A 16,426-nucleotide genomic window follows, 5' to 3' on the forward strand; every position below is an offset into this window, starting at 1 on the left:
TACAAGAGATTTGTTTAGAATAGATGTTATTACTTTTAATGTGGATGGCAAAGTAAGCAAAATCATGTCCCTGGAAATCGATACAGTATATCGAATTAAACTATAGATTTCAACGTTACCCTTTACGCAGGCGATAAATGGCGATTAAAATAGACAGCCTTCCAAGGTTGTGTCCGCTCGGCTCCGGTGCGAACCGGATTTAGCACATAAATACATAATTCTACCCTTTTGTAAATAACGTTACAGGTAATTTTGATTGTGGCTTCAATTATGCGAAGAGGAATTGCTGAGTTACGTTTTGATTACACGTTTAGGAGGTTGAAGTCTATTGAATGTGTGATATCCCAATTATTATAAATATTTTATAACCTTTTGCGAACGTATCGTACATTGAGGCACTTTTCTCTTTGTGACGATATACGATTGCGATCTATAATTAATAAAACATTCTTGAAATAGGCGATACATATCACTTTTTATGAACTATTTTTAATCCAACTCGCGATAATAATAAAATCAAAACAAATATAAAGCACAAAGCAAGCACGAGTTTCGCGTTGGTATAACGAACTTGTTTATTAATGGATTTCTCGTTTAATAAATTATGTTATTGTTCCTGGTATTCACTATAACTTCAATAGCATATTCATGGTATTGTATTTTTATATGAATATTCAAATTAACTTTATTTGCCGAATGTGGTTACGTAGGCGCTACATATTATTTTCTTTTATACATTAATACAAATAACATTCTGTCATAAATTAAGCGTGGAAATATGTAAAAATAACAATGATAAATTTCATACAAACTTATGACTCGTAGTAATCCAACCTTACTACCACAATTCGGAATAACAAAAACTCGAGTCAAAAAACTAACGCCGACAGATTTCACAAACTTTCATTTAACCATTATTCGATTATGCTTTCCCTCACCGCCTGTGTCGCTAACAACAGATTTTATTTAAAATTTCGTTACACAGTAGGTACCTACTCATATCTGAAGAGAATTTATACATCTTTTTTATTTTGTTCACTATCTCGAACGATTGGTTCTCGACGAAGGCAAATATTTGCAAAGAAATGAGACACGGGTCTCCAATATTGTTTATTTAAATTATGTACGGCCTTATCAACCATCGAAATAAAAAGCAAATATTCATAGCCGACATACGTTACGCTTTGGTAATTTGTGACGATATTATTTTAATACTCTTCGTTATGAAACATAATAATAAATTATTCGAACGTATGTTAATTTGAAACCTTTTATCTCTTGTCAGTATTAATGATACATGAATTGTAACAAAGATGTATAAAAATCTAAAGTTTATCAAAACATTCATCTTTATATATATCTAACACCGCCTCCTATTGTCAAAGATTCAACGCATTTAAATAAGACTACGATATACGGAAAACTGCACGCACTGCTTATTTCCCTTGATATTAATAATAAAAACAAAAACGCAACTGAAACCTTGTGCTTTTCTACATATACCCAATATAATGAGCGTCATTAAGCCCGCGTCACCCCGCGGCCCGTGTCAAGTGAGTCCACAGCATTCAGGACGAAAAGTGCTCATTAAACGTCGACGAAAAATACTGGTTCGCGAAGGAAGTACAGTTTTATTTTAGACGTAAATTTTAAATGCCTCGACGCGGTTACGCTTGGTATTCGAAAATGTAAAAGTTTGTCATTTGCCAGAAACTGAAATGAATGCGTAAGGTTAAAAGTTATAAAGTTTTGTTATTTTGTAAACATAATCTAAATAGGAAAAGGAACGAATACCATGGAGTTAAATAAAGGGATTTATCCCATAATATATCATAATAATAACCCATATTTTACTAGATTCATCTCGAGAGCTGGCATAGAACCCTAGGATAGAACCCCTTATGAAAGTTAGAACCTATATTTTATCTCACTTCTCCGGGCTAAAATATGTAACTTATGAAAAGTAATGCCACGTTATATTGCAAATCTGGTCAAAAGACCAACCTGTGGCCTCCCAAAAATTCCGTTACACAGTACCTTAACAATGTACTAAGAACCTCACAAATATATTGAATTTGAATAGCATTTATTCATAAAGACGTCTTCCGTCACAACACTCGGGAACGGGAATGTCTCGCTGAGGAGGCTCCACAGAAACGACCTGACGTCGCCATTGACGGAATGAACAATAGCGTAATAGGCAGAGTTCTGCGTGGTATATTTAAAGAGAGAGAGCGATTTAATAAAACAAAATGCCTTCTATTGTTCCATCCATTGAATATTTGTATGTGATCTCGATTGTCCCTGACCACTTGGTATATTTGTGCGGCTTTTATGAATTATATTATAAGCGATAGAAAAAGTATTGTCATACTCAATCAGACATTTCAATCCGCATGTAAAACTTGAATTAAACATAGCACATTACTACCTAAGAGGTTCTGGTATGGAATAAAGCACAGTATAATGAGTTTAACTCGAAAAAATGAAGAACTCATGTCATCAACAATATCATCAGCCCATATATGTCTCCACTGATGGCCTTCTATGAGGGTTCAGGCTATAATCCACCTCGCGGGCCAAGTGCGGGTTTGCAGATGTCACATTCGTCAAACTTTTGATCCTTGAACATGCCGGTTTCCTCACGATCTTATCCTTCACCGTTTCTAGCAGTCAAGCAGTCAGCAGTAACCCCCGACTTAACGATTTAAGCCCGAGGTTCTCACCACTGAGCCACCACGTCTATTCACGGCTATTCGTGGCATTCTGATGTAATACATATCATTAAACGCTCCACAATATACAAGAAAATACGAGCACTAAAACGCCTACATCAGAATGAGCTTGAACCACAGACAAAACATAGTGAGCGAGGATCCGACGGAGGCTTTCAAAGGACGAAGACGGAGGCACCCTTTGTTTGTACGGAAGTGTTTTTATATGTGCCTATGCATGTGACAGTTTGAAAACAGCCAGTTTTTGGGACGCAAGCGAGACTGCTTAGTTAAATAGTGAAAAGACACTTAAATGGGTGGCGTAATGAACCCCCCCGTTTTGGGGAGACGCTGCGTGTTTATTAACTAAGTGCTGCGTTGGTTGGTTAAGCCTGTATTACATTTGGAACTTAGAATTATAACGTACAAAGCTTAGAGGTTTAATATCGACATACCTCAGCTATGTTTTAAAATATTTCAGCGAAAAAATAAATAGTTTATAATCGCTCACGTTTTTTTTGTGTTTATTCGTTACGTATTGATAAAGTAATCTGATAGGGAAAAGCACCACTCACCTGTCATCTTGTAAGTGTTTCAACTCGCTCAATTCCAATTCCCTCCGTAGATTGGATACTTCGCACAGAAGCATGTCCCGCTCCGTCGAAACCTTTTCGAGTTCGGCGCGCAACCGCACCACCTCGTTAGTCAAATCCATCGTCGCCATTTTAACCACTATCGATATCCACTATCTGCACCGCACATCACTAATCACTGATACGCCGAACGCTCGAACCAATCACGCGCGCGCATTTTGCATTGCACCGCGTCGAACTTTTCAAAATAGTGTTATCGGATTGTTCGTCGATAGAATTCACTTTTCACTGAATGTAAAACTCGCAGAGGCTACATTGTTGGCATCTGAAACAATAAATCATTCCATGAGAAACGCGCTAGATGAAATTGCTTATCCGGCACGAGTATTCGAAATATTTTGTTCATAAACTACTGAGCTATGAAGTCGCGAATATGGGAGCTATGTTAATGCGGAGAAATAAATAAAAGATATTGTTCTCTTTTATTGGATGTTGTGCGAAATAATGCCGCCTGGCAACACTGCATGTTTTTGTAATGTTCAATTGTTATGCGATTTGCATGAAAAACTTGGCATACGAATGGCTGAGCTTTTATTGTGTTAATTGTACAAAGGACTATTTTAATACGGTAGAGTATTGAATACATTTTAACTTATTGCACTAAATACACACATGTTTATTACTAAGATACGAAAGTTCAAATCCCACCTGAAGCTTAATGTCGTCAAAATTTCAGTAACAAATTTTTAAAATAGTACAAATTAAAGGTCATAATTCACATTTTATCTTAAATTTTACCCCTCAAGATAAACTACTATTCAATATTCATCTATATCGTATCTGTATACATATATGGGTACAGCTGTGCTTCTAAAACTGCTACAGTGCTCTTAGCTATATGACGATACACAAAATGGTTAAAAAAATATATATCACATATAATTATGTCGGTAGCAAACAAAAGCTCTTACGCTAGAACGAAAACACTTACTGTATTTATAAAATGCGTAGAATTTCATTTCCACTTGTAAATAAGAAACAATTCGCTAATGTGTTACATAATATTAAACATTACTGACTTTGTAAAGTATATAATTATTTTATTGCGCTCATTACAGCTGTGAGGCAATTATGTTACCGGCTAATTGGAGCACTTTAATAACATAAACATAATAATTAATACAAACAAATTATTACCATTTACATGTTAAATATAATGTTAGACACCTTTGACTTCTTTGAATAATGTAAAGTCATTAAATATTACATATTATCGGATATAATATTTTTATTCATGTTTCGCTTCTTTTACCTTACTCCAGAGGTTGCCTGATAGAGATCACTGCATAGTGATAAGACCGCCGATTGTACTATATTGTTGTCGTAATTGTTTCAATGTGTGTTTTCGTTTGTCATTGTACAATAAAGAGTTAAATAAAGAAATATCCGGGGATGTCTTCACAAAGTGTTTCGAATACAAGATTTTAGTATTACAACTAAACTGTGTTAAACTAAACATAGGTGTTGATTTCACTTTATATATCAAAACCGTTCGTAGTTTCTAAGAATCAATCCCAGGAGTGAAAATAAATATAAACCATTTATAAACTTCACGTGTATTTGCAGCGAAATAATTTTATACTTCTTCGACGGGAATAATCAGGTCGAAATGTTATTCCTGAAAATAAGTATACCAAAGAGTTACAATAACTTCTTTCTGAAAGTTGTTCGCCTCCTTTGTACATTGGTCAACGCATGCGCATATCGCGAAAAGATTCTGGATTCGATATCCAGATACTCTAACAAAGATAAATTACCGGTCTGGTAGGTCACAAAAACTACTAAATAGGCTGACATAAAAAAGCTACCGTAAAACATATTATAAAATACCTCTCACAAAGTAACCCTGGATTTTCTATAAAATAAACTAATTTATGCGCATGGATTAAAAATGTACCTATGTACTAGGAAATTCTACCACAAACACCAATCAGGCAACAAACAGACAATTTACTATTCTGCTGTATTGCGAGTTTTTTCCCGTTTTTCAGACCATTACTCGTTAACAGCCAGTAAACAAACAAACACAGCTCGATTCAATCAGGGTTCCATAAACCGGGCGAAAAAGAAAACACCATCTCTCTTCCTACTTGCGAGTGATTTTTTTTTTTGTTTTTCATAGATAAACTTAATGTAAGCAACATTAGCTGGTGCTGCTCTATAAGTGTAGAAATGTTTATGGATTAAATATAAATATTGTCTATCGATACTTTACTTATATGAACCAAATCAAACAGTGTTGTTATGCAACAGTGCTTAAACGTGAGAAATTTTGAAAGAATAAAAAAATAGTCCTTAAACGTATCAATAAATACTGACACATAATTTTATTTAGTCGTAAAAAATCGATACAATTTTCACTACAAACTGTAGCTTCAGACGCCGCTTGCTTATCGAGATTAATTCATTCAATTGTACCTGCGGTATTGAAAACATCTGTATATATAATTCACCATAAACTATAGACTGGATGCAATGGAACACTAGATTATACGAGTTATAGAATCCCGAAATATGTAGCTTTTTCAATAACATATGTAGCTTTCTGCCCGCGGCATCTCCCATCTAGTTAAGGAAAAAGATTGACAGTACCGGAGTTTAGCCTGTATAGTTACCGTTTCCGTAGGATTTGGGAGATAAATGTACCTACGTAAGGACGTACTGGATGAAGGCATTCAGATCGGTTGAAGAACTTCTAGAGGTTGACATAGAATTAAAAAAAAAATACAAGTTATCTAGCTACTCTAGTATTATAAAGGGAAACCATTTGTGTTTTTGCATGTTAGTATCGTTTTCTAGCAAAATCCACTGGATCGATTTCAAAATTTCTTTCACCACTAGAAAGCTGCGATTTCACTGAATGATAAAGGCTATATATGTACCACGGACGAAGTCGGGCGAACAGTCTAGTATAAAACCACTACATTCAATGATGTTGCAATTGTGTAAACCAAAAAATAACAAAGAAAAATATGAATAAAAAATTATCGCACATAGAAAATAATTTACGATTGAAACACTCGGTTATTACGGCCGCGTTAATTTCCTTACCAACGTTAATAGAATCATAAATTGATTAAAACCGAGGCTTTATGAGCTAAATGGAGGTCTTAATCGCATCGCGAGTTGATATTTTTATTTTGCCGCGAAATAAGTAGTTTCTCTACTTAGTAACCGCATTTTGTACGCCAGTGAGCTATTCAGTAGATTATTGCAATTAAAAATGGATTCTGGAGGCATGTTTAGTATAATTTTGTCCCAATTTGATATTTTTTTTTGTAAACTACATTATATAAATCATAAATACGCGATAGTCGATATAGTAAAAAAGATAGATAGAAATCGAATTCTTTTAATACATTCTCAATTTTTTTCTTAATATGGACTTCTACAAAAAAGTAATATTAAAAAATATGCCTACTTACTCGACATAGGTCAAAGAGTATACTTTTTTGAACCTTAGTTTATTATGATAATTAATATTACCTTTATATTTATAATTTTGTTTTGTCCAATTTTTGTCACATATGTATGTTACAGACTAAATTCATAATCCGTCAAAAGTACTTTAGACTAGTGATTAAAAGTAAAGTGATTTTAACTTAGGCCCTTGGTTAAACCTACTTTTAACATAAAATACAACAAATAACAAACAAACATGTTTTCAAAAATAATATAACAGTAATTCTATTTTTCACCGACTAGAAGGTCAATAAAAAATAGTTCAATTATAAATTTTAAACTAGCTACTAGGAAATTTTACATTTCTCATTCGTGCTCCCTAATTCTTTTTTTATATTTCTTTGTATAAAAGTACTTTCACTCAGTACATTTATCATCATAGAAGACAGATTCATTGCAACACGCTTACAAAAGTACATGATAAATTCATGCCATTCGTACTTCTAAATGGACAATAGTTACTGCAATACGGAACTCGCAATATCATAATTTCTGTAGGAATGAGTTTGATTAAATAAAACCAAAAACATATAATAAAATCGCACCGTTGCGACGTGAAAGAAAATACTAACAAATATACTTTCGCATTTATAATAATAGTAAGGATTTGTATGTATTCACAAGTGATTAGTATGTTTATATACATATATCGAGATAATTTGCATGCTTTCAGAAACTTGGACAAAACAAAAAACGCGTTTATTTATAAAAGCGCCATCTAGTGATTACAAGGAAAACTTACATAACAAAAGTGCTACCTTGCGCGCGCGCGCGCGCTCAATATCAGTATCATACATTAGATGCCGCTAGTATCTCAATTGTTTATTTAAATTGTACATAAAAACAAAACATTGAAACGTTTAAATTAACGTATAAATTATTAAATAGCGTAACGTATAAATTTAAAAGTTCTTTGTAACACATGCGAGTATAAAGTGTCTAATTAAATTAGTTTTTATTTTAAATATTTCCCTATTAAGAACCTATCATCTTATGAACGAAATATTAAAATTTTAAGGTATTTTAATTCTTACCACATAATATATAAATTAAATACTAATGGTTCTTAAGAGCTAGGCAGGCAAAACTAGGTCCAGTTTTTGAACTAAAAGCGCCGGGTAACTTTTGTTGGAGGATCATAATGAAAATGTCGTTAAATCCAGGTCAGCTTTAATAACTTTACTGTTTTAGTGCATTTCGTATTTTATTTTACTTAGTGCAGACTGGAAAGGGTGAAGTCCTTTGAATCCCCTTTTTTTGTTCATAATTGTATTATGCTGTGTATAATTCATTCTATATTCTAAAAGAAGCGAATGTGACATATTTTAAGACGACTCCTTCGTTGCCAAAGACCAGGTTGTTTCGTTTCTCGTTTATTCCGTGGGTTTTTATCCGCTTATGTGATTCTTGTTCTGTTTGCTAGGAAATTATTGTTATTTAGCCTTTTTTTAGCATTTAGTAGATACCCCAGGAACGTCGGTTTTTTTAGAGGAAAGAATTATCAAAAAAATTTTCTTTCCTTCGTTTTAGGACAAACCCAATAGAAATAAACAATAATTGAACGTACAAAAATCATTCCACTGATAATATTTACAAATGACAAAGGAATTATTCTTGATATTTTAATAAATAATTCATATGAGACAAATAAATTTTTCAATTCCACCAGTATGACTTCCAAGTTTAAGTTTAGAAAATCTATTGGAATACCTTTACAATATCAAAGTTATTCGACGCCCTAAAAACAAGCCCAGTTTGCTATGAAATCATTCAAATACCGCATCAAAAGCACGAAAGAGAGCTTTAAATTGTAACAAACTAAATTCTATGTTCACAGCGTTTTCTTTACAGCAAATTTCAATTAATGCTACCATCCAACATCGAGTATCCCTCCCCCATCCACCCCCCCACACCCTTCCTAGATCAATTGCGCGGGAAATTGGAACAGTACTCGCAAAGTATGCCGTGCTTTTCATTGTTTTCTTTTTATCATTGTAATAATATACGTAAGGACTTTATTTAAAGTCCGTATTATTTCAAGAGAACGTTGAAATTAAACAATTCATTAAAAATTTTATATGCATTCTAATTATAGACGGATAATTAGAACCTGTGTTAGAACGCAGAGATTTACAAAGAATATTAAACGTTGCAATTTAAATCCTATCCTACTTCCTACTTATACTATAAATGCAAAAGTTTGCAAGTAATGTGTGTGTGTGTGTGTGTTAGTTACTCTTTTACGCAAAAACTATTGAACCGATTGCAATGAAATTTGGTATCTAGATAGCTGGACAACTGGAATAACATATAGGGAACTTTTTATCCCCATATTTCTGCGAGATACGGACTTAAGCGGGTGAAACCACGGGGCGCAGCTAGTTGCAGTATAAAACTATATAATTGTACCTTAATAATCTTTGATCAGTATCAACAAACAATTCATATAAAAATTTCGAGCTGTATTCTAATACATTATGGGTCCAAACACCTATTTAAAACCAATGATACAATAAACTCATACTTTCCAACAGCAAAATAAATATACGAAGAAATTTAGAACGAAGCGAGTGTTCGACAATTTTTATAGTTTCCTCGAAATGTGAGGAAATGCTGTTAAATAGAATACGTAATGCTATAAAGTATGTTTGAACTATTCGGATTCGTGCTATATGCAAATAGTTCGGCTGCCATCCTTATAGCATCGAAAATACCGTATAACCCGAACATTCGTTTTACATCATGATCTGTGAATAAATTATACTATTTAATTATTCATCATCTTTTTTTTCAAATAGCTGAGAAGGAAAAAATTGCAGTCCGAAGTTTTCACTGCACTGCTCTAGCTAGCTATAACTTATATTTCGAGTCTCAAACAACCTCTGTACCAAATTGCCATTCAAATCAGTTCAGTGGTTTGGGTCTGAAGAAGTGACAGACATACAGAGTTACTTTCGCATTTATAATATAAGTTGGGATAGTAGGAATATTTCCATAGATTTGCAAATATCTATAGGCTATGCAGGGAAACACATGACCCAATGCGTCACACCAAACTTGCTGACTTACACAGTCAGGACACCTGCATCATGATATGGTAATGTCAACATTAACCACAATTAATGTTCACGAAGTAACTTATCACATTTCCTAGTTATTTGTATCACATACTTGAGCAACATTTTTGTGAGGAAATCTTGCATGGAACATGGGTTATGTCGGATTGCTACTGTGTTCCGTCGAGCCGCTTCAGTTAATGGGCTAATTAATATTCATCTGCGATACATAGGTACCGTACCTAATATGATATAAGTAGTCGCAAAATACTATCAGTATTTTCTAACACACATATACTTAGTACGTTTAATATATGTGTTATTTAATATATGTCTTATACTTCGATCCTGATATTATAAAGAGGAGAGATTTGTGTTTTTGTATAAATGTTTGTAATGTTTTAACACAAAAACTACTGGACCGATTTTAAAAATTCTTTTGCGATCCCGGATCGCCACTAGGTACTTGGTTTGACAGGACTTTAAATACTAAGTTCATATTTTGCTTCGCATCAATTTCTTAATTTGCTTATATAAAATCCGGCAGCCGTGGAGTAGAATGCAACATTCCAGTTTTATGGATAAAATATTCTTATTGGCGGCAAGTTTAATACGAAGCACGTTTAAGGGACAGATGCAGTGAACATCTGCAGCTGTACTTGCCTGTGGCATCGCCACGGATGAATCGGTGATCAATACTCTGTATAGATAGTAGAAAGATGATGATGATAAAGAGGATGACTCTTAATCAATTTATGCATTGTAATAACTAGCTTTCCGCCCGCGGCTTCACTCGCGTAGTCAAAGGAAAAGATAGACTATCGCGGGGTTTTATCAGGATTGTTCTCATTCTTATGGGATTTTTGGGATAAGAACTATCCTATGTCCTTTTTCGGAACTCAATCCATTTGCACCGAATTTCATCCAGTGGTTAAGGCGTGAAGAAAAGATAGACAGTGTAACTTCCACATTAATTATATAATTTAAAAACATTGAATTGGGATTATTCCTCACAACACTCAACATTGTAGCATTTATTAAATTTTAAAATATATATGTCAACGACAACGATAAATATTATAAACCACAATAATTTCAGTGTTTACAAGCACAATAAAAATAAACTGATCTATTTAATAGCGAAAGAACAACAAAACAAGAGGGCAATAATAAAATCACATTATAGGCTTAACTCTAAACCAGTTTTACAGCGAATATTTCAACGAGATTCCCGGAAATGTAGAACGCGAAGCCACAACACGTGCATTGTAGTTATTTTGTATTTAAACTCCATTAAGTTAGAAATTTAATTTCCTTTATACGTGGAATTAATAATAACGTAACTAGAATATAGTAATGAATGAAGAAAATACGTCTGTGCGAGTAAACATTGCGTAACGAGTTAATATTTTGCGATGAAAATTAACTTCCATGAAATACTTCCCATTTAATAGATCTCTATGTATATTTTTTCTGAGGCTTACAGTATTGGGAGATAATAAGAAATATTGTCAATTTCCTGTTTTGAAACGGAAAGCTAGCGAAGAAGGTTTTTATCTCAATTCCAGGGAGTCATAAATAATAAATAACGCTATCGAATTTTGTAATAGCGAAAAACATAAGATCGCTACAAAATTCAACGTAAAATTCGCTCGAGAGAAATGTTTGTTAATGTATATTGACATGAATATCTATTTATTTATTAGCAGCGTCCATGTTACAATATTAAATTCACAAAAGGAACAAAAGTCCAATTATGCATTTAAAATCATAACGGTACCTAATTCAATAATATACTTATGTAGAAAATAAAATTGAAAAAGTTAATTTCTTTTTAAAGAAGTTGTTATCTGTAAGTGCCCTCAGTTAAATGTTTTAATCCACTTGTGTGAGATGACAATTCTTTACTATAACAATATTTATTGAATAGTATATGCAGTGATATTATTGGTAAATCAAATGAAATCAAAAACTTTTCAACGGATTTTAAACGCGATTTATCCATTATATTATTAACCCGACGTTTCGGACACTTTACAGCGAGCGTGGTCACGGGGAGACTCTAAGTATTGTTTAAGATTCAAACTCGCCGCGTAAACCCATCCACCCCTACAGCTTTAAGATAAACAAGAAAAACCCAATTGAGACTCTGCAAACTGTTATATTATTATATATAATAATAGCTACTTATTCAAATAAAATGCAATTTTTCTCGCTCGTAGAACGAATAAAGTTTAAAATGCAGTGTTCATTTTTGTGTTTTCCAGAATTGAAACCAAACCCTAAATCTAGCTAATTTAAACTTAGACATTAACCTCAGACAAGCTAGAAAAGCGAAATCCCTACCCTGTGGGTTCACTAAACCGAGCCTCAAGGAAGCAATTGTCATATAATAAGACAAAAGGTGACGCCACTTGGTGATAGAGATTGTTATAAAAATAATTCTTCTAACCAATCTTGGAAAGGACTGCGCTGGATATCACATAGTGCAAATAAAAACTGCATACAAAAAGTATACCATTCTATTACTATTAGTGTTGGTAGTGAGTACCAATACGCGCAATGAGCGAGCAGAGCATAACCCATAGCTTCTAGGACCCATAGGTTTTCCGAAGCACGGGTATACTCCTACTATATTATACTATAGCTCTACTCTCTGACTTAATCCAACTCCAACGTGGTTTAAATAATAAGCCATTGGAAATTTAATTGCTGTTCTTAAAAAGAAATGATGTTTTCCGTTTCCTAATTCCGTTTTGTACAGCGCCTACTCTTTTACTTCGCAGCATTTTCTTTGAAATGTTTGGTAGAAATCGCTCAAAAGCAATAAGATCGCCTTTTGTACCTCAATCTCTTGTGCTGTATTTATCATTATTATTATTATGCTTATATATATAATATACTTATTATTTATTTAATGAACCTGTGAATAAAAAGGAATGTATGTGACATTACATATGTGGCTTATTTCAAAACAATAAAACGTGCAACATATAACAAGGCGATCATTAAACTAGATTTCCGACATTCTTGTTAGAACAATTAATTTTTATTGGCCAATAAATCATCAGTTAAGACTGATGTAAACGAACATTTATTGAATTGTTTCATTAATGGAACGTTTTGTATATTCATGATAAATGTATATCAATTTCCATTTCCCAATAATGACTATGTGTGCAGTTAAAATAATTTTACTGAATTAATTGACCTTATTAAAAAAAAAAAAATCACGGTTATTAACACTTAACCATGATGCTTAAAAGTCGAAATAAAATTAAGAGTCTAAACACTAAAAAAATATGTATTTTTTAACTACTAATGAAAGTAATACGGGTAGTTAAGTATGTATATGGACAAAATTTAAAGCAAAACTTTTGTCAAATTTCAATTATACTATAAATCTATGTGTATGTAGGTTCATAAAACACGGTAAACTGTGTATTTCTGTAACTTGAGATAATCTTTAATCCTTTTAATACAAGTCACTTATTTATGAACGTTATATGTAATACAATTGTTTTAACAACATTTATTGTTACAATTACAAAAAGCTATACAGTTCTCTCTAAGAAGTCACAAGCTCTCACATCCCAAAGAGAGATAAACATACTTAGGTAAGCAATGAACACACGATGCGCACGCGCACAGCCCACGCGCCCGCACAAATTCGCCCTCTCTGGCCACTGCCTTACTCAGAACACTTTTACTCGCATTCCTAATGCGGAGCGGGGTTTCACTCACGCTTGCGGCATACCGTGATTTATTAGCGGCGCCGGCGCGGGCGCAGGACGTATCCCCCGCGTCGTAATCTATGAAATCAATCTTTACGTTTCAACACGTGTAAAATGACGAAACGAAATGTTGAGGCGGCGAGTTGTACGATTAGTTGCGCGACTAGTCTGTTGTGTGCCCGACAGACTGGCAACAAACATGATGTAAACACTGTTTATGGGCCATTAGAGGATTTGAATCTTCTAGTGATTTAGGTACGTCTAATTAGCATACATTTTAATGATTCCTTGTTAAAAGGTGGGGAGGAATTCTTATACCTACTTAATTTATTTAAGAAGCATATCTACTGATTCCTATATAACTATATAACTTTCTATATAACTGAGGTATATATAAATGAAGTTTATATATAATGAAATCACAATATTGTACATGTATATATTTTTATAGATACATATATAAAAACATAATTATTTAAATTTCATTTAAACTAAAGATAAACAAATTACAAGTTATAAAAAACCATCATGTATATCCACAGCCATAACTCATCCAAAACCTAAGCCCATGCACACGTGACAAAATTAACGAAACGGTCGCACCAATCAGGTCGCATCACTAATCCCGGGCCAACGACCGCCGCGCCACCTGCCCGGCAGACTGGAAACAACCAGGGTGCCTAAACCTATCGATTTACTTGAGGGCTATTAGCTGATTACACGGTCTATTTGGTTCCACGTCCGCCGAGACGACTTTTAACCTTACCTACAACCTTACGCGGAATTGATTTAACTTTGAACTTGCTTTTAACTCGTGAAAACGCGGAACGAACGCGCGTATAACGCGGCGATAATATTCCGAGAACGAATTATCTTCACATAGATATCTTGTAAAGGGGAATAGGTATGAAGTCAAGGTAGTTCAAAACCATGAGATGGTTCGGTAAGTAAAAAAAAACATTGATGATAAACAATTTACAGCTATTTAAAAGAGTATGGGTAGCCATATTCTTTTATTATTATTATTTTTTTTTTCTTTCTACGATTAGATTTGATTCCAAATATCTATTATTATTTATTCTTCAAATATGACCATTTATCTTATTGCTTCAGCGGCAGGTACAAAATTAACCTTTAAACATTCATTGCATTAATGAGAACTCATCCTATATCCATATTATCACATGACGTAACACATAAGCATTTTCATGACAATTCTCTCCGAATCTATAAACCCAAAACTTACCGTTATGCATACCCAGACAATAACATGTAATTCCCTCGCATCGTTCGTATGAAGTGCCCTAAGTAGCTTCCTTATGCTCACTACCTGAACTTTAACAAAAACTTCTGCATTAAGCCAATCTTTATTACAGGCACGTCTTAAAAAGACAGTCTCGTGAGCGAATCTGCATATCAGAGGATATTATGTTAATCCCCCACTCATTAGGAGGGCCGCGTTACATCCATTAATAGGGTCTTTGTTATATCAGAATTAAGGCTCCACTCGACCGTTGAGAAAACATTTATAAAGTGTCCAATACTTGATCTTAGCTGCCTGATATTAGATAGACTATAGGCAATTTGTTAAAATTGAAGGAATTTTCGGTCATTAGCGTATGATTTTCATTATTCTATTATGTTTATTTGGTGGGAGCGTACAGTATGTAACAGTAAGCGACATGTGCCACGCATAAATGTCTTCAACTATAAGGCTCGATAACATTTAAAAACTGGATTAATTATGGGACATCAGCTTCAGACAACAATGAAATCTGCAGTGAGAGAGTGAGGGGTGGAGATGCTGGTGACAAAAAGACAAAATTTCTGACGCAAGACCAGCCATATTGCAATATGGTCTCTGAAAATTAAACTTTCCAGTGTTCCAGCTTGCATGACAAGCATCGTGCTGATGAATCAACATTTCCATTTATCTTTACTAATGTTATTAATATGAAAGTTTGTATGTTTGTCTTCGTACCACGTTGCAACGGAGCGATTTTGGGATACGATTTTGTGTTTAGAGATAGTCAGGACTAGAGACTGACACGGGCTTTTAGCGTGGGGAAACACCTCATTCCCATGCGAATTCCCTCTCACTATGCGGACAAAGCCGCAGGCGGAAAGCTACCAACTAAATACAAGATAAATAAAAATAGACCAAACTTCTTATCGATGTTTGAAATCTACAAACTGCTACACAGTGGGAAGTACTTAAAACTTCAAGATCATTAAATAATGTCACTGTCATAACATTTAGGTTCTGCGGAAAACTTTGTACAATTATTTAGGAACTTCACAGTGCCACACAGGCACTTAAGACGGCGGAATTGCTTCTACTTTAACGGTTAGAGCTACAAAATGCTTTGGGTGCTACAAATAGGATTTTTCTGTTTCAGCAAGCTCGCTTCGCTAAAGTAAATACCTCGTACAGATATCCAGTAAGTCAATACTTAGACTTAAGATAGATGCTTATAATCTTTTATACCTAATTTGATCATAGAAAAATAACACTTTTTGTATGAAGTAAAAAATCGAAAATTACATGAAAGCCAAATAATCAGTTAATAGTTAAACTCAATTGCTTCAGCCAAAAAATTTGTTGATAAGCGAATATTGGATTTTCAATAAACTTATAACAATACCATAAATCCTACGAGCATGCAATATACAAAAAAATACACTTTTAAAATTCACTTATAAACATTGAACGTTCAAGATTTACACACCGAATCCCGAGGTGAACACGTGCAGACAAACAAGTGAGCAGATGGCCGATCGCACCTGGCGGAGCGTGTGTTCCGAAA

The 16,426-nt window shown here is 33.9% G+C and overlaps 1 protein-coding gene across 2 annotated transcripts in view; it reads right to left on the reverse strand.

Moving 5' to 3' along the window:
- The window catches only part of LOC119837655 (IQ motif and SEC7 domain-containing protein 1), a 131,301-nt gene that overhangs the window by 57,365 nt on the left and 57,510 nt on the right, over positions 1-16,426 (reverse strand). For both annotated transcript variants that reach the window (XM_038363372.1, XM_038363371.1), the window contains exon 3: positions 3,290-3,632. In XM_038363372.1, coding sequence (XP_038219300.1) covers positions 3,290-3,438 — 149 coding nt within the window. In that variant the 5' untranslated portion in view covers positions 3,439-3,632. The remainder of the gene's footprint in view (positions 1-3,289; positions 3,633-16,426) is intronic.

Source organism: Zerene cesonia, chromosome 28 (genome assembly GCF_012273895.1).
Source record: "Zerene cesonia ecotype Mississippi chromosome 28, Zerene_cesonia_1.1, whole genome shotgun sequence".
In the NCBI taxonomy this organism is placed as follows: Eukaryota; Metazoa; Arthropoda; class Insecta; order Lepidoptera; family Pieridae; genus Zerene; species Zerene cesonia.